Source organism: Pogona vitticeps, chromosome 8, assembly GCF_051106095.1.
Source record: "Pogona vitticeps strain Pit_001003342236 chromosome 8, PviZW2.1, whole genome shotgun sequence".
Taxonomy (NCBI): Eukaryota; Metazoa; Chordata; class Lepidosauria; order Squamata; family Agamidae; genus Pogona; species Pogona vitticeps.
Window position 1 is genome coordinate 25,343,896 of NC_135790.1, and position 25,962 is coordinate 25,369,857.

A 25,962-nucleotide genomic window follows, 5' to 3' on the forward strand; every position below is an offset into this window, starting at 1 on the left:
ATGTTTTGGTTTAGTCAGTTAGCTGTCACCGCTTTTTGTTATGCAGATGAGAACGTACTTCATGCTGTATTATATTTCTTTCCATTTTAAAAAAACCACCAAATGTTAAGTGATTTAACTATGTTTGGTAAAAGGCCTCAACTTAAAGAAATACTAAGTTCTTCCCTCAGTTCTCCTTTTTCATCTAAATTTTGGGAGGACTCTTTTATGTGTCTTTCAGACATTAGATGTAATCCTGACGGAACTGAATAAAGTGGTAGAAGAGAACATGGAAGATCTGTTGATATATGAAAGAGCAACTGAGGAAGAAAGGGTATGTGTGCATGCAGCTGGTTTCCATAGAGGCATTTTGAGCGACATACTTTCATTAGTGTTCAGAATGTTATTAACGTGATAAGTATCCACATAGATAAAACCATAGGTCCATCTTGTTCAGCATCAGCCAATTTCCCCATGGAGGTTAGCCAAGTACAGATAGAGGCTCTTGGCCAAGGTGGAGATGCTGACAGCAGCAAGCAAAGTGTTAGAGAAAGTAGTTGTGGGCCAAAAGCACGTTGCTTGATGCTCCCCAAGCTAGCCTGCTGCCTTATTTGTTTTCACTGAAGATATAACACCCTCTGAAGATAATATTTCATATCTGGTCACCAACCACAGGTGCTGGCTTGACGGCTGGATAAAAGGTAAAGGTAAAGGTTCCCCTTGACAATTTTTGTCCAGTCGTGTTCGACTCAAGGGAGCAGTGCTCATCCCCGTTTCCAAGCCGTAGAGCCAGCGTTTTGTCCGAAGACAATCTTCCGTGGTCACATGGCCAGTGCGACTTAGACACGGAACGCTGTTACCTTCCCACTGAGGTGGTCCCTATTTATCTACTCGCATTTGCATGCTTTCGAACCGCTAGGTTGGCGGGAGCTGGGACAAGTAACGGGCGCTCACTCCGTCACTTGGATTACGACTGCTTGGTCTTCTGACCCTGCAGCACAGGCTTCTGATGGCTGGATAGTTGGATAGATATCTGGCTGTGGAGCCAGAGACCGAGAGTTCAATTCCCCACTGTGCCTCCCAGAACAACTGGTCTGCGTGGCCTTGGGCAAGCTGCAGAACCCCAGGATACCCACAATGAATTATCCTCTGTTCCCACAGAAAAGGTTTAACTTTACACAGCTGATGGACTTGAGTTAAAGTCTGACTCATTATCTCTCTGATATGCTTCATTTACAGAAACTGAAGTATGTTAACAGAAGCTCCTAGAAACTGAAAAGGGAATGGTTAATACTGTATAAGGTAATGATCCTTCAGAATGGAATTGTTAATGAAGTGGCTCCCCAGGTTTATCTGTATTGTATTTTTTGAATGTGATGGACTTAATTCATTATATATCTTTCCTGTACTTATTGATGTAAACCTGCACTTAAATTTGTACTATATTATAATGCAATATTTGAAAGAATAGAGCGCAAAAGAGCTACTGATTAATGTATTGTTTTCGCGATGTCTATGCTTCTTCTGTGGATACTTACATATTTGTGTGTGTGATGGATATTATTTTATGTTTATTTCAATTCCCCCTGTGATTCAAGAACAAACAGGATACAAAATGTTTGAACATGACATTTTAATTAAGAATAAACATGTTTAAATTATTTGGCTGCACGTATAATAGAGAGGGATAGACGGCTCATCAAAATTGGATAAAGGCCATGATGACAGAGATGAGGTGGTGAGAAGACAGCCAAGCTATGCAGAGCTCCCTTGCTGAGCTGCTTATTGAGTTCAGGGCTACCAAGTGAGCACAACAAACCCCGAAAGTAGTTCACACTGAAACATATGCTCTAGCTATACTAGAAGCCTATAATCAGTCCCAAACTTCATGGCTTCTTCATAAAGAAATTTGGAGATGGCTAATGGGTGAGATGTTGGCTGTTATTTCCTACAGATCCTCAGGCACATTCCTTTTTCAGGACTACTACTACCAGGATTTCCCAGGAAGAAGAATATATACATTAAACCAATGTCAGTCTATAGTCTGGATAGTCCATAGGACATCAAAGCTTTATGGCATGCAGCACCTGAGGCAGTTCTTTTGATGGGCATACAGTATTTCTGAATATACTAGACTGTGTTTCTCCAAGCCCCTCAACTGGAGCAGAGTCAAAGTGAATTTGCTTATTTTGCTGATCCCTTTAGCTCAGGGCAGGGGAGAGTGGAGGAATCAAAGTATCAGTTGGTCATTCTGTGAAGAAATTGGCCATTGGCACGGCCATCAAGTAAGAAAACAAACAAGGTGCAAGAGCCACAATCAAAAGGATGGGGGTGGGTGGGGAAAAACTTCAGAGAAGTTAATGCAGAAGGATCAGTTCTTACACTTTAGGACACCTGATCCATGATTACTAAGTGCACCTCATCCTTTTACTTTTTTTTCCTTCCTAGAACAAGTTATTAAGCAGGCAAGATTGTTTTCCTCCTTAAGCATCAAGAGCAAATGGAGACTCTGCTAAAACATTAAGACCAAGGAGCATACCCAAAGGGGAAGAAACTTAATTGACTATTTGCTATCTATCCTACTGGTGATATCCCTGATGGTTTAGGAGAGTCTGGTGCCCTGTTAAATTTTTTGCAGCTTTATTAAGACCATTTAACACAGGCTGACAACTCCAGCGCAGCAACAGACATAATTGTTGTCGTCGACGGCGATGATCGACACGTGCAGGTTTGCATGTGTTTATACTATGGGGGTTCAGAAGGACTGGAAGAAATGACTGTACTTAAAAGAGAAGCCATGAATTAATTATGAGGTTGGGTTTGACTTATAGAGAAGACGCCATAATAATAATAGCTGGATGCAAATAAGTGGGAGGTGCCTGGCTTGAAGCCCGTCTGAAGAGCTGGTTGCTAGAGGAGGAGAAGAAAATATGAATGAACACATGAGTCACATTTTAAGGAAGCAAAATCCACTCTTCTGATATCAGCTACTCAGCTTTGTTACATATTGCCCTAAGCTGCCAGTAAGATATCAGTAGGAAAATAAACGTGTGCCATAGCTGTGATATTTAATTAATTAAGGCTGCAATCCTAGACTTTCTGTCTTGGAAGTACTCTCCTCCATTCAGTGGGACTTATATCTTAGCAGATAAATAGATATCGCAGTAGATTTTCTTTTTAACTAAAATACTGATTAAAAATTGCAGTTAGCATACACATCTTAAATGAGGCTCCCCCCTCTTCCACCTTTCTCACATAAGTAGGCTGATCCTACACCTATTAGGACAAGTGTGTAAGTTATCCAATTCAGTCTGAACTTCAGCATTCTTCACCCTAACTGGGAAGCCACTGACAGATCACACAACACTGGGAAGATGTCTGATATGGCCACTTAATATGATCATAAGAACATGTTGAGAAGGAGAGGAGGAGGTATACTGGTAAAATATACTGAAGGGAGAGAACATTTAAAAATATTTATGGACATTTGCTGATAATGATGGTACTAAGAATGCCTTAATGTTCTTAAGGGAATCCATCACCTCTACAACTCCTTCCATCTTCTTGCAAAGTCCCTGTCACACAGCTGCATAGTGGGCCATCCACCTGGCTTGTGCATATCTGCTCACAGCCTCCATTGTCTTCACACCAGTCCAGGTCTAAGATACAAGAATTTGAGGAGGGGGAGTAAAACAAAAACCTGTTGCAATAACGAGGATTTAGCTTTGGATGGAAACAACACAATAAGGAAATAAATGAACAAAGAAGTTTACAAATGCTTCATATTAAGCACTTGGTTGAAAAACAACAGCATGCTGATGTATGACAATAATGCTCGTGTTAATTCTGTCTTGTCACTAAAAAGTTTTTCTTTGCTGCATTAAGGACTAGAGAAAAACTTATTAAAGCAAACAAAGGTGGGACTTTACGTTACATCCTGGATTCCACAGCCATTTTCAGATTTTATGATGTAGCTATGCAGTGAAGTGAACCCAATATCTACAGTAAAGCTGGGATGGGTAGGGGTGGAAATGCACTTACGCTTTCTCCTGATCGGGCCCACAGAGATGATCTGCTCATTTAACTCTTTGGTATAGTCGCCGGCCCTTCGGGTATTCTGAGGACAGTTCTGAGAAAGCCAAAACAGAGAGAGAGGATTAGTCTTGTCGTTTAGTCATTTAGTCGTGTGTGACTCTTCGTGACCCCATGAACCAGAGCGCGCCAGGATTAGTCTAAGTGCCTGTATTTTAGACCTCTGGGTAGTTTGGGCGGCATATAAATTGAATTGAATAAATAAATAAATAAAATCAACTCAAGAATCCTAAAGGTTTCACAAAGCCAAACCTAATGGAGCAAAGCTTTTCAGAGTTTGGGGACTACAACTAAGAAGTCTGTGCCATCTCATCAGGCCTCCTCAGAATACAATTTCTATGTAAACCCTTTAAACCTACAGAGTCTGGAATAGTGTAAAGCTCCATGCTACCTACTATTTTGCATGAGTATCTTTCTGAGTCGCAGAGTGAGACTGCACAGTGAAGGTGAACCTCATCATAATCTCCAATGAACTTGAAAACAGTGACATGGAAGCGGCAAGTCAACGACACCCCGTTCTCTTCGATCCCAATGGTGTTGTCCTTTATATTCTGACAACTGAAACACAGAGGTTCATTAGCACAGCTGACAGACATGTCAAAGTCATCTTTTAGAATTTCAGGGAGAGAAGGCGGAAGAAGAAAGAGGCCACTCACCCTTCTTCTATGATGAAATATCTGAGCTTGTCATTGCTGTCTCTTGAAGGTGTTGCATAACATTTGTTCAACATTAGGATGAGATGAGTTGAATCTGCCCCAAGTACAAAGATACCAACATACAGGATATCACGAGTGGTTAACACCACCTCTCCTTGACGATAGGGATGCTTATAGGATGAGTTTTTATACAACGCCATTTTGGTTGTGAAACTGCCTTCCTGTGTGGGCACTGTCAAATTAATTACACTGGAAGAAGGGGAGAGAGAAAAACATACTTGAGAATAAATAGAAAAGACAGAAGGGTCTTTGTTTTATTTAAAACATTTACAACCCATCCTATATTACAAGATTGAAAAAAAAATAGACACAAACTTGCTGATCTTGAAATGGAAGTCTAAATTTCTCTCAGTTTATTTATTTACTTAAGCTGTGTATGCTTCCCTTCAAATACATTATCAGAATGACATATGCAATGCTAGAACAAAAAGAAAATAAAATGCCACAAAATAACTAGCACATTAAAATGAATTAAAATAACACCTCTGCAGAAGCAGCATTCATGCAAAGCTAGATAAGTTGAAAATCGACTGGTATAAAACTCATTTTGGGGGTTAATTTGGATCTGGCCCATTTTTGTAAATGGGTTGAGATACAAAGATCAAGTTGTTATTGTTACTAATAATAAACAGGGTTTTTCAAACAACTGAATTAAGTTTCTTGAATAAAGAATTTAAAAATACTATAAACCATGTGGATTATATTTCTCAAACAGCGAAGTGACCTGTTCTTCCTTCTTCAAGCAAGTATCATGGGCCAAGTTGCTCTCTGTCACCCCCTTTCCCAATATTATAAAGTTCCCAAATCAGTGAAATTTCTTTTGTATGAACATCAATGATCTTCACATATTTTGCAGGCATGTATGCAAATATATGAGAACTCAGGATACTTTATAGCAGTCGCAATTGGACAGTTATAGGGCTATTACATGTCTGTACTGAGAAAGGATGTGGAAAACACAAGCCGGTGAGATGAGGTTCCTCTAACCAACCCTCCACTGACCGCACAAAGCACACACAGGAACAAGGAGTTACTCTTTACCTGAGCATTGGCCTCACTACAGAATCCAAAGAAATTTTGATGTCAAGTTCATAAGCACATGAGAATTCAACATTGATGGTTCGGTCACGGGTAATTATGTTCCCTGTGTTGTTGGCGCTTTCAATCCAGACAGTGTTTTTATACATTATGTGGGTACTGTTCGACTGAGAGAAAAAACATTGGGAAGAGGTAAATTTGCTAGAAATAAAGACAGAAGCCTTGACAGTGTGTACGTGAAGGATAAGATAATTTGGAAAAAGAAATAGAGCTTCAAGCTTCCATCAGTGGTAAATTAATTAACTGAAACTGTAGTGACTATTCTTTATGCCTGGAACTGCCTCTGGAAAACTCTGATGACAGAATTTCTTACTTCCTCCAAAACTTGTCTTGCCAAGCATCACAGTTATTCCTCCTACCCTGCTCTAACAAAGTTTAAATACACATAACTGAGATATATTATTGCCCATATATATATAGTCCATAACTGTATGGAGGAAACACAACTCTATGATTCTTTCTTAGCAGACACCAAGGAGACTGTGGAACTCCTGAATCACTGTCTGGATGTAAAGGGGGATTAGATGTGGGTGAATAATATAAAACCTCATCCAGACTAGACAGAGGTTCTGTAGGTCAACTAAGAAGCCAACCTGGGTGTGTGTTTACAACCTGTTCTGGATTAGTTACACTGAACCTGAGGATTGTAGTTTGACTTCTTCATTAAACTACTGTAATGCACAGTAGGTGGAAACAACCTTGAAATGTTTTTGGAACTCTCAGCTAGTGCAAAAGGCCAACTGGTAGAGCAACTGGAGCTGTAGTTGACAAATGTTTGGAGAGACACAAGTTACCTAACCTAAATATGGTTAGGTAACACAATTGTTAGGAATACATTGTTTTGACTGCAGTTTATGGTGTTTAATGATGTCAATGAGTCAACCCCAGAAGATTTGATGAACTGAAGAATACCAATGATATTAGAAGTAAACCTGAGGTCCCCAACCATTCTGACCTGCACAATGTTTCCACAGTTGCCTTTGGTATTATTGATCTGGAAGGAGATAAAATCCTCGCCTTCAATGCCAGGACACTGGCGGTCATTGATACGCACTCCCTCTCTTTCAAAGCCCAGCTGGAACAGTTTGCACTTTGAGATTGAAACTTCCATTTGTGCAGCTTTGCAGGTCACTTCAGCATCCAGGATATCATGTGTATCTGCAAAGAACATCATGATTGTTAAGAAGGCAGGCAGGAAGGAAACTACATATAATTGTGTTAGGTGGCTGGGAAAAGTCCTTAGTACTACATTTTCAGAGTGTTAAAAAAACACAATATGGCCAAAAATGGAACACAGAGATGTAAATATTCACAATTCATTTCGATTAAAGCCTCACTTCTGATTGCTCCACTGTTTTTCTGTGATTCAGGAGAGACTAGGATGGTCTGCTTAGCTGTAACTTAATGCATTAAAATGGAAGTGACTGGCACCTGGAAATGGCTGGTTGCATATATTAATGGCTAATCTGCTTTAAAACTGACTTATGTTTAAATCCAAGTACTGGCTGCTATTTTCTCAAACTGCAAAGCGTGCTGTTAACCAGACAAAGGGAACAACTAGTTCAGTTTTCTTTTTTCATCAGCTTCAAGTACAGCACTGAATATTTTAGACGAGCCTCCAGACTATATTTCTGAACACAGGCCATGCCAGTAGGGGTTGATGGTCATTATAGTACCAAAAAAAAAAAAAAAAAAATCTAGAAGGGCACTCGTAGAGAAAGGCTGCTTTAGATAGTACAAACTGATGCTAAAACCTTAATAACGATGTTTTGATGGACCAGAGCCAAATGCAAGGAGATGTAATCTAATGGAAGCAGCAGCTATACAGCTTGGAGGGCTGTCTTCTTGTGTTTGAGGTGATGGCCATCCTGAGCAAAGTTTTCTACCAGCTTAATTAGGGCCAGATGTGGCCCTTCAGATGTTGAAGTGATATCATCTGATCTGTGTGTGGTAATGGCTTTAATATTTGGCAGTAGTGTTTGGTTTGTCACAAAAACAGTCTCTAGCTCATTCTTGGTGATGGTCTGCCACAACTAGATGTCCCAAGCAAGGTTCTCTAATATCCCCTTAATGAAATAAGTTAACTCCCCTTTTCATTCCAGGTTTGTTGGATAGATCCAAGCTTCACTTTCCAGTGCTCTTGGACTGAAGCCACAGTGGGCTGACATTCGCCAAGGAAGAAAGGTGCAAAATTAATTTTTTTAAAAAATATATATTTATCCCCTTAAAAAAAGAGATGTCTATGCCTTTGTATGGTATTAAGATGAAGCCTCAGAGCTAAAAGTAAGCTGAAAATAAGGCTGGATAAAGCAACAGAAATTCCACTACGGGAAACAATCTGGGGTTGAGACCCAGGGGAGAAACACAGATGAATTAATGGGCCTTTTTCAAGTTGCAAGGGACTGATTAACCACTGAGTTAACTGAAGCATAAGCTTCAGTTATTGGAGGTAGACCAAAATGTATCTCAATTGAAGATTTAAAATCTCTATGACTGCATGTAACTTCATCCCCCAACTATTTAAATTAGGAATTTCTGTCATATTGTTGGATCTCATTATAATACCATGATCTAATAATATCAACACTCACTCATAAACAAGAATAAATTTACTATCCCAACATGCCTACAAACTGACATGCCTACGTCTACATTGGCTTGGGAGTGTCATGAGAATGGCTGATGGTTGGATTCCAAAAGATCTCCTATATGGAGAATTAGTGCAGGGACATCACCCCAGAGGGAGACCACAGCTGCGATACAAGGATATCTGCAAGCGGGATCTGAAGGCCTTAGGAATGGACCTCAACAGATGGGAAACCTTGACACCTGAGCGTTCAGCCTGGAGGCAGGCGGTGCATCACGGCCTCTCCCAATTTGAAGAGACCCTTGTCCAGCAGGCCGAGGCAAAGAGGCAGTCACGAAAGCAGCAAAATCAGGGAGCAGGAAAGGGGACAGATTGAATTTGTCTTCAGTGTGGAAGGGATTGTCACTCTCAAATTGGCCTTCTCAGCCACACTAGACGCTATTCCAAGTCTAGCACGTTACCATGGTTTCTTGAAACTGAAGGGTGCCTAATCTAAAAATCTACAAATTGATGCCTGATTATTTGTAAACTAATAGGTGAAAGATATAGAATAAAAAGCTTTCCCTAGCATGTAGAACTGATAGCTCTCGCAAAGAATAAAACTTAAGTTAACACGAAAATCATTTCTGCAATACTTGAAATTAAGAACACTCAAGGGGAGGAATGAGTGTGTTGAGTTCTTGTAGTCCAGCTGGTTTTCTCACAGAACAGTGGTTCCCAACCTTTCGTCCCCAGACGTTCTTGGACAAGAACTCCCAGAAATCATGACCAGAACAGCTAGTGGTGAAGACTTCTTTGAGTTTTAGTCCAGAAACATCTGGGGACCCAAGATTGGGAACCACTGCTCTAGAATAGGAGATGAGAAAGAAAGGAGGGAACAAGCTGTACTTGAGGGCATGATGCCAGTTGCAACACATTAAGGACGTTGTGCCATACACAGTGGACTTGCTGCTGCTTGTGACGTCTTGTACATCCACTGCCATCTTTGCCTCATATCCATGCTGACACAATGGCTGTGTGAAGGTGACAGTGAGCATACATGATGCATTAGGCTGCAAGTTTCTGACAAAGGAGAAAGGCATGGGATTTTATTATTATTTCTTGGGCTGCAGATCCCATACTTTTCCATTCTGGGATTCTACCTAACACGCACATATCTCCAAACACTAAAATGTGGCTCACATGAAGAAAAGGCTTAGCCAGGCTTCATGACTTAGCATCTATCCTAGCTTCCTGTTCGGAAAGGAAACTCCAAGCTAGCAGTGGGGCAGCCTCATTCCTGAACAGGAAGCTAGGGTAGAACTAGGCTATGCTAAGCCACAAAGGCTTCCCAGCTAGGCCTTTTCTCAAGATGAACCACAGTTAGGTGTCTGCAGCTGTGGGCCTGTCAGGTGGAATTCCCAGAATGGATAGTTATGGGTTCTGTAGTACAGGGGACGTAAAAATCCTATACCTAGTACAGAGTGTAATGACTAGTGATACAGCCTGGATCATCTCTGAATGTATACATACTCCTGTATAAAGTAAAATAGGTTAACAAGAAAGCATTAAGGAGTGGCATTCCCCATTACATAGTCACTATAGGATTTTCATAATGAGCACTCACTGTTTCCATAGGGGGGAGGTTCAATACAGCCACATAAGTCTCCACCGTTGTCTACCTCACAAGTTCTGTTGGGACAATCTGCCCCCACACAGGGGTCTTCAACCACTCCTGCTAAAAAGGAAATGGGAGAAAAAACAGCCAAGGACAACCTATTTATTTTAAGACCTGTTGCATGCGCTGCTGTTTGTTACTTTCTGCAGAAGATGCCCACCATAAACACTATCATTATTTTTTTTAAAAAAAAACACACACACATTTGCTGAATTTTTCTACTCCTGGAAGTAATGAAAAGGAAATAGTCACAAATCAGGACTGGTGAGAGGTTTACCTTAGCAGATACTGAGGTTCTTAAGCACTAAGAAGTTCTCGGGAGCTAAAGAAATCACCTGCCGACATTTGCAGTAACCTCTTAAAATTCTGCACAAAGGATGTGCACAACTGGAATAAACTTGAACCAATAGAAATGGCACTGGTTCCTGTGTTTACCAGCCTTTGATTCGTAGGGTTGAATAAATTCATGGGGCAGAATCCTGTTCTGTCCTTGCATAAGTGGTTTGATATTTGAAGAGTCTGAATTAGAAGGTGTCTATTACCATCTCACACAAGTGGAATCCCTGTTGGTTTGAACAGACGTTCCTCTGAATCTCTGCTTGTGCAGCTTAAGATAAGCAGATGTACATTGATGGAGCATTATGCTCTGCTGGCATTCAGCAGGATTTTGTCCATAGAGATCTAGTTGTGTTAGATCTTCATTTTGAGCCCTAGGCAGTCTTTACCTACCTGGTTGTTAGCAACACATGTAGAGAGGAATGAGCCTTTTCCTTCTGTGTTGTTGTTTCCCCCATATGGAGGGTTATGTGTCTGAAGAGGAGAAGCTCCTAATCGTGTTTGACCATACTTGCAAGCAAGAACCTAGAAGACCTGCGAAGCATATATGTGTAAGCAGCAGTTTCCTCTCTCCAGACACATCGGACTCCAAGTGGAGAAAGCAATGGTGGAAAAGGAAAGAACAAGTTGCTCATCTGAAATCTTGTTGATAACAACCAGGCAGGCAATGATTGAACAGGGTTGCTGCCCTCATGGATTAAGAGAATGAAGAACGGCAACCCAAAGTAAGAAACAAAGTGGGTGACTCAAGTGGCTATGATAGACACTGATAAACAGCTATTGATATTGGTTCAGTCAACTAAATTCCAAAATCTTAAAGAGTGGAAAACTGTGCTCAATTTGGATTTTCCCTTCATCCTCTAAATCATGTGCAGGCAATTTTGTTTTGGGAGAATAGCAATCTTGCATGCACTAACACTGGGTAACAATGGAAGGGGGTTCCACAACATTTATTGTGCTTGGGGGTCAGGAATGAATAGTTGGTGAAGTGGTTGGTTGAGAGCAGCTGTGTCTCCTGTTGGTTTAGCAGAATGCTTGAAAAATTATTTTCCTGGCAAAGAAAAACTGATTGACAAAGACTGAGAATCCCTCAGAGGAGGGCAAAACTCAGCTTGGTTCACTTACAGCAGTTTTCCTTCTCAATCCATTCTGTGCTGAGGATCCCAAGGGAACGGCAGGCTTCCCCATAGGCTGCCAGAGAGCCACAGAGCTGGTACTTCCTCTGATTGTAACACCCATCAAGAAAACACGAATCATAGAAGGGCAGTGGGTCCAGCAGTCCATAACAAGGCTGGAAGAAACCTTTCATGTCGGTCAGTTTGAGGCAGTAGCTCTCGCTTTGCAGGCCCTGGATCTGCACGTTGTCACAGGCAGCGGCATACTGCGAGTACTGGAGCTCATTGCAGCTGGAAAGACAAAGACAGAACATTTTAGGACCCACAAGCTGTGCTAGAAACCATGCAAAGGAACACGGTATCAGCAGTTGTTGGGACGAGAACCAGACACTGTGCATGGCTACCATCCGGGAGACCTCCATTTTGGAGTATATTTCTGTTCAGTGAATAATCTCTAAGAACTCGAACAGTTCCAGCAGTTCAATCTAGGGACTGACTCTCTTTTACAGGACAGGCTACAAATACTTCCTGTTTCAGCTGGAACTTTAGTGACATAACCTTAGTTGGGATCCTGCTATTTCCATTTCAATCCCTAGCTTTTTGCAACAGATCCCAGTGGGGGCTCTTTTTCCCCCTTCCCCTTCACTATTACAGGGGTTAGCCATATTTGGTCTTTTAATTATTTTGGAATTCAACTCTCAGAAGCCCCAGACAGCACATCTAAAGATCTGAGATTCTTAGAGGTGAGGTCAAAAACATCCAAAAGGCCACTAACCTGGAAGAACATCTGGAGACCCATTAACCCAGATGAAGAGAGAATAAAATCAACCTCATCTGTTGGATGTGTGAGGATAAGAGGCTTGGGAGCAACTTCAGCCTCCAGCATGAATCCTTCTCTCACCTTTTCTGCATGCCATTGGTTTTCCAGCTCTGTGCAAGGAAGACACTGCTGACAACCGACTTCCCTCTCAGGGTGACATAATCATCTGTACGGTCACCATTGAAATTCCCGCAAAGACCACACACTTTATTCTGCAGGCGTTCACTGATGGCAATTTTGATAATGTTGAAACCATTGTAATGGATCTGGATATCTGGGCTTGTGTCAATCACCAGGAAACCCTCCATGCTGTAGATTTTGGTTGATAAACCGGTCACAAAGGGGACATTCACCTCTGTCCCATTCACCTATTTGTAGAAATAAATTTGGCTAATTGATCAGCTTCTTGGCTCCCTTTTCCCCACCACTAAATTCAAATTATACAATTGAATTATAATGTAACTTTTGGAAAATGTCACTTTTTTACAATCTGTAGTTTAGATCACATGTCATTGGACGCTTATGCTACTCCTATCCCACAACCCAGCTCAGCCTTAGATCAGCTGAGAGATTTAGCGTTTCCCTCAAAATCTGGGAATTACGTAACCTGGATTTTAGAGTTCACTGTTCCAATTTCCGAAGCATTTCATGTGTTCTGTAATTTTCGAATTTGCAAGAGGAATAAGAGCGTTCCATGAGAATCTTGGTCTCCAGTTCACACAGCAGAGACCTATGCTTCTAATTCTACAGGCTACAGATTCAGATCCTAGTTAAGAGTCAAGAGCAACAGCTAGCATTAACTCTAGCATATCATTTCCCTAGAGTTGAGCTTCATATGCTTGAGGAATCAGATTACAGGCTCTGAGCAGAGAAGTGATTCATCTTCACTACAGATGCCAGATGAACCCCACTTTTCTCAGTGCAAAGTAATGCAAGGAACTCCCAGACCGTATCCTTTCATTATGTTTCTAATTGGAGGAGGACACATGGCCACCATCCATAGATTCCAAGAGCTCAACCCCAGAAGTAGCTGTTGATTGTCCATTAGCACTCTCAAAGCCAATGCTTACTGAGTCAAGCAAGTATCTTTTAAATACAGGATGTCTTTATTGGTGAGAATGGAGACAGCAACCTAGACTGAGCTGTAACTGACATAAAACCTCAGTGAACTCCCAGTGTCTGCTGAAACATAATCCATGGACCTCCCCTCAGCAATACTTGAAGCTGTGAAAGACCCTGTTTGTGCCTGATTTCCTGAATAATCCGCACTCGTCTGCTCCCTATCCCAGCTGTGTTTGTCTTCAGGAACACTAGAATCAGCTTCTGGTGGGACCACAAGATGCTAGTAGATTAGATAACTGGTCCTCAACCAAATATTTTGTACTTCAGATCCCTGATCCCCTGGCCATAGACCATGCTGGCTGGGCTTCTGGGAGCTAGCGGGTGTCTAGAACATTTGGAGGACCACAGATTGAGAACCACTGGATTTAGGTCACCTCCTAAAGCCCCGTGAAGGTAGCACCATCAGTCAACACTGTACCTTGACAGTATTGCGATCAGTGATAAGAATCTGCTCCTCATTAATATAGAAGTAAACTGGTGAGATGATCGTCAGGTTGGGAGAAGACCACTTATCAAAGTTTATGATGAGCTGAAAAGAAACATCAGGCAGTTTCTGGCAGATGGTGGAGAGGACAAAGGCGCAGTTGGCTGGGAATCGGAGGAAAGCACCGTCAAATGTGCGGAAGACTCCTCCACCAGCCGCCATGCAGTAGGAACTCTTTCTACTGAAGCAGCCACGGACTCCATTTTGGAGGGCGCATTCCTCGTCTGACTTGCACTGCCGTGGATCGCACTGGATGAGGTTGCGGCGAAAGCAACGGCAGCGTCGGGTGCAGTCACTGTTCCAGAAGAGTTGCTTGGGCTGCAAATGACAAGCAAAAGAGAGGAGGAGAAAAATGTAATTTGAATGGTTTTCCCCCAAGGTTAAAGCCCATGGTGGATCTCAGGCATTGCAGAGCGCTTTCCTGGATATTTAAGGAACTGTTTTCAGATGGCCACATCTTTGCATTTCTGCTCTGTTGGTGATTTTATCTTGGTTTTATAGTATTTGGGTTTTTTAGTCATTCTTTTATTAACATTGTTGAGACATTTTTAACAAACTGCATGTTACCCAGAAAACTCTGGCTAGAGCATAGTATAAAAATTAAACCGCTCACCCTCAAGGAGTTCATTAAGGACTAGAACTAGAATCAAAAGCTTGTGTGCTTTGTTCGGCATTCTAGGTCGTCCTCCATTTATGTGCATTGACAACTATGATAGGTGGCTAACATAAGCAGAGCCATTTTAGTTGTAATACCAAGCTGATGGAATAACTAACCACTGGACCCTGCTTGGCTCCATCCTTTTCAATAATACAATTCTTGGGTAAGGTTTGACCTTTCCAAAAGGTTGTGAGGATCATTGATTGCCAGACTTATTTCCCTTTTCTACTGAAGTTAGTGAGATTTCTGCTTTGGCATTGGTTTCACTACGTTGCTTACTGCTTTGATGATGTTGCCCCTGCTCAGTTCATTCCCTTGGTATTTGCTGCCATTTCATCTTTGTGCACTGTTTTGATGTCTTAAATTATTATCTTGTTGTTATTATATGCTTTTTATTTGAAAGAGAAAGTGAGTGTAGAAATTGTAAAGTAAGGGTACAAACATTGTATCTTAACTGAATAGCTGTAGAAATAAAATAACCCCTTGCATCATCATGCATGTGTTTCAGTGCACACACTTTCCCCAAACCCAGTTTATTGATATACTTGCATCAGAACACAAAATGTAAAAAGATGATTGTAGGAGCAGTGATGCAAAGTTGTTTGTTTGTCTGTTCAAATAGCCTGTGGCCCACTCACAAATTTTGTTTAGTTGCAGAATGATTTGCTGAAGGGCACAGCAAATTAGAATACCAGTTTTCATTTTAACCAGGAGATGGCAGGCATGTGATATCTGTTTAAACTGATACACTGCAGACTGACTATTGGAGTATCTGATAATCCATCTTGCTAGTGGTTTTGGACATTTAATGTGCCAAAATCTGTCATGGCTGGATGTTCATTCTCCCCTCCCTGCTGTTAGCATACAGACATCCATCCTGAACAGTAATTTCCTTGACTGTGGCTGCATTTTCAATGGTGTGTTGCCTGTGCATTTTGCCAAAAGTGGTTAGACAGTCAATACAAATATAGACTTGTACGCATGATTGGGAGCATCATTCGTGCGAAAATTCATATCCTGAATTTTCAGCATGGTATGGGCACATCTGAGGCATCTGTCAGGCTCATTCAATGATGCATATTATACTTGATTGCTGCAGCATATGTGAAAGACCTGTAACAGATTAGAACTTGTATATTACCCCATCTCACACATAAACCAAAGGGTGTATTTGATATTTGATACCAAAGCATCATTTAGAGTGTCTAAATTTATTCCTGAATTCTCCACATACCAGCCTTCTGCTACATCTCATGGTAAACTATTTTGTGCAAACCATAGTTTTCTCTTTAAACTGTCGTATTCCAAGAAAGGCAGGTTCCAGACAGCCCATAACCACAGGCAACAATGTCCAAATAGAAATAAAATGGCAGAACAATGCAAGATAGAGGGTGGAAGGAAAACCAAGATCAAGCATGAAGGGTTCAGCTGGACAGCAAGTAAGGGCTAAATCACATATTAAGGCAAGCACATATTTCCTCTTGCATTTTCCCTTTCTGCAAAGGAAATCTTTTTAGTGTCTGAGACATCAGATAGGCAAGCAAAGTGGTTCTATCCCAGTTTACGAATTACAAAACAAAAGCAAGCAGATTTGCCATGAGCAAACTGAGGGAAGCTCACAGATACATTTTTTTCTCTCTTTGGTGTACTCCTTCCAGACATAGAATAAGCAGCTCATTTAATGAATCTAAAGTCAACCAAAGTTCGAGACCAAGCGTGCAGGGTAGTCCTTTGGAGCAGGAGCCAGGGAGTCAGGAAGGAGCTGACAGGTACAGCAGTTTGTAGATGATTTTAATATTATCTTTCCTTGGCCAGAAGTTTGGCTTAAAAAGCTAGGCACCCAGGGCTTCACACAGGGCTCAAATGTAGACATCTTGGTCAAAAGTCTTACAGAGGAGGAGGCTGACACTCTTGAGGAGTCCATCTTTGCAAAGAGACATTCCTCCACATTTAGCCACAAGTCTTGCTCATGTTATTAAACTACTGGTGCCATCTTGGGCTGGCAGAGAGTACTGCTTTATCTTCTTATTGTTGGGCAAAGCTCTCCACTCTTAGGGTGAGAGTCTAGATCAGTTGGAATTGATGGCTGTCTGATACCCTCTGGCCACAAGTCTTGGGGTCACCTTTGAACATTACCTCCTATGGAGGTGTGGCAAAGAACAGGATCCCGAAGGAGCCCAGGGCTTGGGATCTGTCAAATCATGGCTTATGCAAACCTTAGTTCAATGCCGCAGAGAACTATAACTTACTATGATCCTAGCAGTAGAAAGAGAAATGGTACTATGCAATGGGAAGATGAAGTAGTACCTCATTGCAAATCTTGGTTTGGTGTTGTGTTTGAATGCTGTAAGATGGAGATCATTCACACATTTGTTTGAGCGTCACCCATAACTTAATAATCAAATGACAGTTGTATACATAAATCTAACCTTCATCTAACAGAAGAGAGAAGGAAACAAAGCAAGCAAGAAAGCAAGCAAGCAAGCAAAAACCCCATTAATGCTATTTTTAAAAATGTTGAGACTGGAGACAGAGAATGGGGAAGTCATGAAACAAGACTTTAGATCAGCCTTTCTAAACCTCAGGTACTCCAGTAGGATTGGATTACAATTCTCATCATCTCCAGGGAGCAGCTGGTTGGGATAGATGGGAGTTGTAGTTCAACGTGGTGGGAGAACGTCACACTGGGGAGGGATATTCTAGGTCAGGGGTGTCCAACCTTTCATCTTCCCTGGGCCACATTAGAAGATGAAAATTTGGTTTGGGCCGCACATACATTTGGTTTGGGCCGCATGGGGGGGGGCAGCCCTAGCCATCCTCTGCAGCCCTGCTCCAAGCGCGCTTACCGGCAGCTGCAATCTCAGACAGCAGAGGCTGCCAGTTTTGACTCCGGTGGCTTTATGGGGCCAGGAGGGGGTCCACCTATTGACGGGGATGGCGCAATGCAGTCACACAGCCCCCTTCTCCCCTCCCACTCCTTCCTTTCTTCCCTCTCCCCCCCCCAACCGTTGTGACATTCCCCAGCCGCATTCCGGCTGCAAGCGCCGGCAGTGTAACTTGAAACTTTGGAATTTCTTTAAATGTAAAAATTGCACTGGGCCACATTATGAGCTAACCTGGGCCACATGCGGCCCTCGGGCCGCAGGTTGGACAAGCCTGTTCTAGGTCATCTGCCTCCAAACTAGTCGACAACACAGCAAGGTCATAAAGTTATATATTGCTGCTCTCACTCCAAGGTTTTCTTTATACACATCCAGACTGGGGTTTTTAATTCTGGCAACCCAAAAAGAGTGAAAAATTCAAGATCATTCTGACACCTTCATCACTTACAAAAGCCAAGAAATTCAGAATTCCAGTTTCCACAGCAACCTCTTATCCACTCTTCCTACCAAAGAGAAAACTAACAAACATCTTGTTGACCACCAATGTGTACTTGTGCAGAGGAGCACAAATTACATTCCAGCCTCTTGTTATCAGATTAATAGAATAATTGAGCGTATGAGCTTGTTTCTGTGCTGATAAGGGGCTCTGTGGTGCCACATTTTTTAAAGACCGAAGAAAAGCAAGTACAGGAAAGTGAAAGACAAAGGTGGTAACACAAGCCATTCTTCTTGGCAGCCATCCTGCAGTTTGGACAGGTGGAAATGACCTGCCAAAATGTTTTCTGTTGTAAAACTGAAGTAGGTGCAAAGGCCCCTTTTAAAAATAGCCAACGTGGTGCATCATTTCCAGAGTGTTGATATTCTCCAAACACTGAAAAGTAAAACCAAGAATACATCTGCAGCACCCGTCTGTTTAAAACAGCTAGCAAGCTGCCTTGTTCCAGATGAGATCCTTTGTACATCTGTCCATAATTATTTATTCTGATTGTTGGTGGCTCTCTTCAGTCTCAAGCAGGGGTCCTTCCTATCAGCTTATGCCAGTGAGGTGACTGGAATTTCTGCATACAAAGTTTGTCCCTTCCCAACACGACACATCACAGAAGCATCTACCTCTCTGTCTTTCATACGTTGTAATATTTATGCAGTCATTCCATCCTTGATTTAAGTTGATATTGTGTTTGCTATTTACACTGTGTGGAACAAATATATTATTATAGTGTGAAACATAACCACAATACATTAAGAATCAGGCTGCCTTGCTGTTTTTGCTTACCCATTGATATGCATATGCAATTGCAACATTTATTAAATGGCTGAAATCCAGTAGTAAGCCTCAACTAGAGTAGGCCCACTGAATCACTGGGGATTGAGCAAGCCTCCAATAGGCCTCCATAAGGCCTATTGCTTCAGTGGGTCTACTCTAATTGCCACTTACTACTGGATTTCAGTCATTATTTCCCTATCAGAAAAAAAGAGGTACTTTCCAAAGTTTCACCTTACCCTCCTTCCTTGATGAAATTACTGTTTCTTCCATTTATTATTCTAGCTCAGTGAACTCAACAGCCTGAAATATCTTTTCTCTTGAATTTATGTCTTTCATTGATATACACTGGGAGTAAATCTCTGGGATTCAGCAGGGATGCTGGTGCAACTAACAGGGAAGGATCTTTCTCTCTTTCTCTCTGGGTTCAGGCAAATAATGCCACCAAATTATTAAAATTTAATTTTATCGCCCTTTCCTCTGAAAGCAAGGCTGAAAGCGCGGCCTCATTACTGGAAATCTGTGCCATCTCATTGTGTGGATTAAACTGATTAATATTACATAATGCAGAGAAGTCTACCAGTAAATACATTGCTTTTCTTCATTATTTGGGGATCGTGCTCCAAGGTAACAGCAAAGAAAGCCAAGGCCTGGCAGCAATGTGAACTAGGCAAGGAGAGGGAGGAGGAGGCCACCTGTGGCACCCGCAAATTATCCACAGGAAAATTTCACCCTTTTGAAGAAGCGCCGGCACATTTCCCAAGGGCATTGTGTTTACATCCTCCAAAATCAACCTATTAAGGCAGCAACCTTGTGACAGGCAGATAGAGAGCATTCCATCTCCCTCCACTGGTTTCTTCTTATTTGGAAACTATTTACTATCCAATCCCATAGGCAGCTTAGAGGAGAAAAACACCATAATTTGCACAGTATGCTCTCAAATTCTGGCAATTGTTTTTTTGGTGGCTGTTGCTCTTGCTGCTGCTTAAACAAATGTGGAAGAGCTTTATGGGAATGCAGTGCTTCCTATAGCATATAAGGCATAGGCTGAGAACCTCAACATTGTCTTAAAACAGATGGGCCTTTATTTCTTCTGAGCGAAACATCAAGAACTAGGAAAGCTGCTACCAACCTATACTTTAGATTTGGTGGTGCCGATTGAAATACTCCTCTTTGTTAATATCAAGAAGCTTTAAAATGGGGATTCTTGGCACTTAAAAACAAAACAAAACAAATACACCTTTCGTGTGCTTTCGTTTCCGTCTTTGTGAAAAAGTCACCCACGCCACAGAATATGTGCTTGTTTTTAAGTTAATTAAAAACAGACTTTGAAAATGTAAGCTAAGAAACCCTCAAGTCACCATTCGGATTCCAGTTTACCAGAAGCTCCTAAATGCTTTCAACTTGAATTGAGTTTTGCATTTTTAGACTTCACAACAGACAAAAGCACAAAAATGGGCATTTCTGATGGAAGGGTTCATGTGACATGGATCCCATTATTTCTCTTTCTAAAATTTAACATGAGATGAAGCCTTCCCTCTCTCTGAAATGAACACTGCATCTTATATGCCAGTTTCCTCCTTCCTTGCCTCTTAGTGCTGGCTTTTGAGTCTGCTTGAGCAGTTGGTGGGTACAGGGAAACACTCCATGTTGGACGAAGTCCATCCATGCTGGTTCGTGTAAAGAAGCCTAGAGAAATAAATTCACACAAGCTACCCCCTTTCAGCATAGCACATCCATTCTGGAGGAAAGAGGAGGAGAGTTTCGATTTACCTCTGGCACTAAGCTTTAGTTATCACTGGCTTCTTTCTGCAATTCCTGTCCATGCTCACCACTGGCAGCCTTTTCCCCTGGCCTCCTTACCTCATAATACTTGCCATCGGAGTAGCAGCCGCAGTTTTGAGGCAGGATGCAGTTCTTGCCATTGAGGACGTAGCCTGGGTCACACTGGCATCCTTCCACACAGTAATGGTTGCAGTCACTTTTCAGCCGGATAGCAGCACAACGGGGTTGGCACACACTCACACAGCTCTCATAGTGACTGTTTGGAGGGCAACTGACAGCTAGAAGAGAAAGGACAAAGCTTCACAACATGGCCACACAACCCTACTTGTGGGTCACACTTGTACTTCCTCAAAGTGTAGGTTTCATGTTTTCTAGAGAGAACAGGGATTGAGAACATTCCTTTTTGCTACAATAACTTGGGACTGCTGGAATAGCTCAGTGGTTTAGCTATCTAGTTGCGGAGCCAAAAGCCGGGAGTCCAGTTCTCCACTGGGCTTCCTTGATAAGGGCTGGACTCGGTGATCCATAGGATCCCTTCCAGTTCTGCAGGTGTATGATGATGGGTTGTAATCCAAAAAGGAACTTTTCCAAGTTCTAGCTCTGACCAACCATTTGCAGAGGCAATACAGTATGCCTCTTTCTTGTCCGCAGTCTCATTGCTTGCCTCCAGGGTCTTTATGAGAAGCAAGGCTGTCCTTGAACCAAGCAACTGAGCAGGAATAACAGGACTTACTCCTCCTTGCTCAGCATGGTTGCCACGAACAAGAAAGAACAACTGCCAACATCTTCGGCATGCTTCCTGTAAGCTCCAGTCCTGCTGTTGCCACAAAGGGCAGATCTGAGGCACCCGGAGTGCCCTTGTCTCTGCTCCTTTCCAGCTATTCCCAGGGAGGGAAATCCTGGTGAAAGACTGGTCTCAGCACATTATGGGGACTGCAGTGTTATATAAGGAAGGAGGGAAACATAAACGGTATATTTAAGATCAAATGGTCCTACAGAAATATAAACATGGCCATATAATAGGCTCTAATGGTACTCCAAACAGGAGGGCAAGGGATCAGCTTTGTTGTGGGTGATGCACTAAAGCAGCCTTCCATGGATTAGTACTTTCAAGATATTTCAAACTATACTAGCCAAGCTGGCTGCAGTAATGGCAGTGCACCAGGATTGGGAAAAGATGTGTGAAAGGTACAAGTTCCGGAAAGATGGAAAGAAGAGGCAGGTATCCTAAAGTGTATGTGTGTGAATGAACAGTGTTTGTGGCAATGGGATTTGGAAGCACACTGTTAATCATGTGTGTGTGTTTGTGTGTGAGGGAGGGAGGGAGGGAGGGAGGGAAAGGATATGTGTTGTGCCCTTGACTGTGTCCTCCCTTTTGAAAAAGTCCCTCTAGCAAAACTGGCAGCCTTGTTACCTCTAAACAAATAGATTTTTGTAATGCATTAAAAATAAGCAAACACCAATATAACAAAAGAAAATCTGTGTGCCCATCAAGGTCAAGATGCCTCTTTCAAACTTCTCTTAAGTCCTTGAAAAAGTGTCCACCTGCCCCCAGTCAACGGGAAGGTTCAAGAAGCGCTTCTGCCTCACCACTTACAATCATCCAAAAGTTTAAATAGACACAAACAGATAAAACCCATAAAGCCTTTGCTCCCACCCCCACCCCAAACAGCCCAGTTCCTCCTTCTACGGACTGCCACCAAGTCCTTCAATTTCAGGTTGCATGACAGATTCAAGCCATCAATTTGTGGATAGAAAATGGTCCAAATTTAATTCTCAAATCTTATTAGTGATTAAAATTACTTTTCAATTGATTTGCTAGACGATCAGCCTGCCGGAGAAGCTTTGCATCTTCATTTATAAGGAGAGTAATTGAACGATACATTGTATGCCTATTGACCGCCAAGGCAAGGTTGCTTCGGAGTGGGGGGGGGGGGAGAGAAAGAGAGATGCATACTCTTTCCCTCATGTGTATAAGCTAATAACATTTGCATTTGACAAATGAAGAGTGACCGCCTTAGTGATTGGAGTCATTTTTGCAAAACTGTACTGCAGTGTGTAAGAAAGAGTAACTTTTATTAATTTCATTATTTCTCCCTTTTAAGCAGAGAAGTATTGGACCTCTGGAGTAGAGTACATAGAACAGCTGTTGTTATGAGTGCAACGGATAGGCAAAATCAAATGCGATCTTCCTTACTAATTAAAAAAGAATAATAGAGTTGTAAATTTGGAAGGTTCTCCAAGGATAATTAAATTCTGCCTCCTGATAATGCGGGAAATTCAAAGCAAAAGTGTCCCTGATAGATGACCATCTAACCTCTGTTGGAAAACCTGCCCATGAAGGAGAGTCCGCCCCTTTCCTAATGCTGTTTGTTGCACTGTTCACTCTTACCCTGTTCAGATCAACTGTAGATGACCTCACACCACTCCACATAATGCAAAGATAACTGTGTTCGAGTAAAGGCAGGCAACTCTGACCTTCCAGCAGCCCTTGGTCTGCCTCTCTCATCATTCCCCACCATTGACCATACTGGCTAAGGCTGATGAGAATTGTAGACCGTTCTGCCCACCCCTGTCCTAGATCAGCCAGGCCAAGGGCATCATGCTAAGAAATGTCATGATAGGTTCGGAGCGACAAATTGAAGTCATTGCCTAAGCCAGACTGAGCTTTTGTGCAGAGTGGTTAAATATCTGTCAGGTTTAGGCAGCAACCCATAATTCATTCCCTCGCAGCTCAGTTTCCTTTGTGAAACTGGTGACATGAGAGATAATCTTCCGTGACTCCAATACACGTCTCTTTCATGTTGAGGTATTTGTTGAGCTATTATTTTCTGCTGTCTCCTCTTATCTGTGTCATTTTTATCCAATACTTTCCGTTTTGTCATTAGGTGCCCTGATCTCAGCATCTCTGTCTTGCTCTGGGAATATGTATCGCAGAAGTGCGTACATGCTCCCTCTCTCATTCTTGCGCTCTTATGTCCCCAACCCCAATACTTGGCCTGTCATCTCCTTGAAATGTTCAGCAGGGCAACACTGTTCTCCATCTCTGAAAAAAAGCCGAACTCTTCCTCCACAATCCTCAGAAGGTAAAATGACAACACTATCTTCATTCCAAGGCCAATCATTAAATGACGCAAGCAAAATGAAACAGAAGCCCAACACAGCGAAGGTCAGAGATGCAGAGCTGGATATACTTCTGATGCCTCCCTCAGCTGTTAATTAAATGGAATCTGCCATTGCAGAGTGGACCACAAAGGGACTGGAAATGGGCTGAAGTACTGTTTCCTCAGGCTAGCTATACAAAGCAGCTGATCGTTTGGTAGCCTCTGCAGAGACAACGCCCCAAAGGCAAAAGCCTCACCAGACCCATGGGTTCACCAGCTTTGCACACACAGATCAAGTCAGGGATCAGGGACCACCATGTCTCTGAAAACTAGGACTTAGAAGATATACTATGGTGGTCCAGTAGTGTAGCAGCCCTGGGGCTTGAAGGATTGAAACACCAGGACTTTTTGATTAACAGGGATGATTATGTCATTTGGACACACTCCACCTAAGATTCCTCCCATTCCCTCTCCATTACAATTATCACAGCCAGGATCTCCTCTGTAAACACACCATCGTGAGTTATCCCTCTTGTAATGCAAACTATCTGTATCTTGATTTTGACTCAAGGAAGATAGCTTTATCAAAGACCTGTTCTTGGTGGGGCTGAAACAAGTAGAATGGTTTGTTGATATGGATTCAACTGAGATGCTGCATGTTTCAGCCACCAAAACCTGAGATCCAGAGATCTGGGACTTATTTAGAATGATACCAGGTCAACAAATCCAGGTTTCTTTCAGACACTCATAGGCATACAGAAACCTGTCTTATACCAGGTATGAATGTTTACCCATCTAGCTCCATAACATGTGCTAAAAATAGGAATGGCTCTCTAAAGTCTTAGGCAAAGCTTTCCTTCCACATAACTTAATATTTTGAATTCAAGATGCCAGGAATTGAGTTTGGAGGATTCTGCATGCAAGGAACACAATTTATCATTGCTTTGGCACTCTTCTGTATATTAGCACTAAGCAAAGAGATTCCTTCAAAATAAATGTACTCTCAATTAAAAACAGTGGAGATCCTGCAGATGGATGGAAGGGTTGGATTTCATGCCTAATTACAAAGACTATAATCATCATCATCAAACTTATTTTTCAGCATTGCTGGTGCAAGTGGGCAGACAAAAGGGTTAAGCCAGAAAATTATAAATCAAGTCCTCAAATTTTGCAGGTGAGATTACATGTTTGCAAAATCTCTATTTTTTTTTTAAAAAAAAAATCAGGAATGAAATTAGCAGCTATTGGCCATTTTTAAAATTGGTAATCAAAGATTTAGGAATGACTCTGGTTGTTGAAATTAGTATGGGGAGGAGGAAGAGTTGTGCTGTTATCATTATCATGATTTTTAAAAGTATCTGCTTACAACACAGTGTGAAGTTTCTCCACCCCATGATGGCAATTCCCTGTGTTTGGCAAGTACTGGCATAATTCTGCAGCCAGCTGCATGCAGTTTGCACGGCTCCCCCATCAATGCAGGTGTCAAACAAGCAGTTCTTGTAGAAGAAGGTGGGGTTGACCTTGCTGTGACACCTGGAGAAGACACCGCTCTTGGTAGGGATCAAGCTGCATAGCTGCTGGGGTTTCCAGAAACCTTCCACCTTACGGCAGGCTGGGCACCTGTCTCCACAGCCCACCTGACAAAAGGGGTCCCTCTTGGCCCAGCTATGGCCAAACTCATTAATGCTGGAGGCCAAATGGCCACTGAGGGTCTGGAGGTCATCGCCAGGGTTGCCATTATATTGTCCACAAAGTCCAGAGGTTGCATTCTGGAGGCCCCGCGGAACAGTGACGGAGAGGAAGGTCTTCCAGTCATATACCACTTTCAGGCCAAAGTCGGTCTCCACCACGATGTGGAAACCGAAGGCAAAAATATTCACTTTCCCTTGACCCAGCTTCAAGGGCAGGTAAAGACGTTCATTGTTAATCTGCGAAGAGAGGCAAAGAAGTTTGTTACAGAGCATGACAAATTCTGAAGGTGGACTTCAAAGAAAGAAACCAAGATTCACATCTGCACACAAGCTGTGATGCTAGCAGTGTGGCTTTGGGGCAGTCGTCATCGTGCTGTCTGTCTTGTTCATAGGGCTGTTATCAAGCTGAAACTCTGCTCTGATCTTCTTGGAAGAAAGGGTGGGTTACAAATGTAATTAATGGATCAGTTTTTTAAAAGGGCTTTAATTTTAAGATGAAAGACACACTCCACCAAGTTGTAATTCCAAAACATTGAAATTACAGTCTATCTCAAAGTTTGGTGAATTGAAGCGCA

At 42.2% G+C, this 25,962-nt stretch overlaps 2 protein-coding genes across 7 annotated transcripts in view; one reads left to right on the plus strand and one right to left on the minus strand.

Annotated features, from left to right (window-relative positions):
* The window catches only part of LOC144584149 (uncharacterized), a 40,363-nt gene that overhangs the window by 6,482 nt on the left and 7,919 nt on the right, over positions 1-25,962 (plus strand). For 5 of the 6 annotated variants that reach the window (XM_078379645.1, XM_078379648.1, XM_078379649.1 and 2 more), the window contains 2 exons: positions 221-313; positions 1,219-1,640. In XM_078379645.1, the coding sequence (XP_078235771.1) occupies positions 221-313; positions 1,219-1,248 (123 nt within the window). In that variant the 3' untranslated portion in view covers positions 1,249-1,640. Of the gene's footprint in view, positions 1-220; positions 314-1,218; positions 1,641-7,987; positions 8,070-25,962 lie in introns of those variants that run through there. The other variant, XR_013538231.1, reaches the window with a different exon arrangement.
* TECTA (tectorin alpha) overlaps positions 2,156-25,962 on the minus strand; it is a 60,825-nt gene continuing 37,018 nt past the window's right edge. Inside the window, exons 11-23 of the mRNA XM_078379650.1 lie at positions 25,063-25,624; positions 20,671-20,870; positions 13,941-14,324; positions 12,482-12,768; positions 11,591-11,871; positions 10,079-10,189; positions 6,841-7,043; positions 5,829-5,992; positions 4,728-4,976; positions 4,467-4,629; positions 4,021-4,108; positions 3,522-3,638; positions 2,156-2,889 (exon numbers count right to left, since the gene is read on the minus strand). Of these exons, the coding sequence (XP_078235776.1) occupies positions 2,786-2,889; positions 3,522-3,638; positions 4,021-4,108; positions 4,467-4,629; positions 4,728-4,976; positions 5,829-5,992; positions 6,841-7,043; positions 10,079-10,189; positions 11,591-11,871; positions 12,482-12,768; positions 13,941-14,324; positions 20,671-20,870; positions 25,063-25,624 (2,913 nt within the window). The 3' untranslated portion in view covers positions 2,156-2,785. The remainder of the gene's footprint in view (positions 2,890-3,521; positions 3,639-4,020; positions 4,109-4,466; positions 4,630-4,727; positions 4,977-5,828; positions 5,993-6,840; positions 7,044-10,078; positions 10,190-11,590; positions 11,872-12,481; positions 12,769-13,940; positions 14,325-20,670; positions 20,871-25,062; positions 25,625-25,962) is intronic.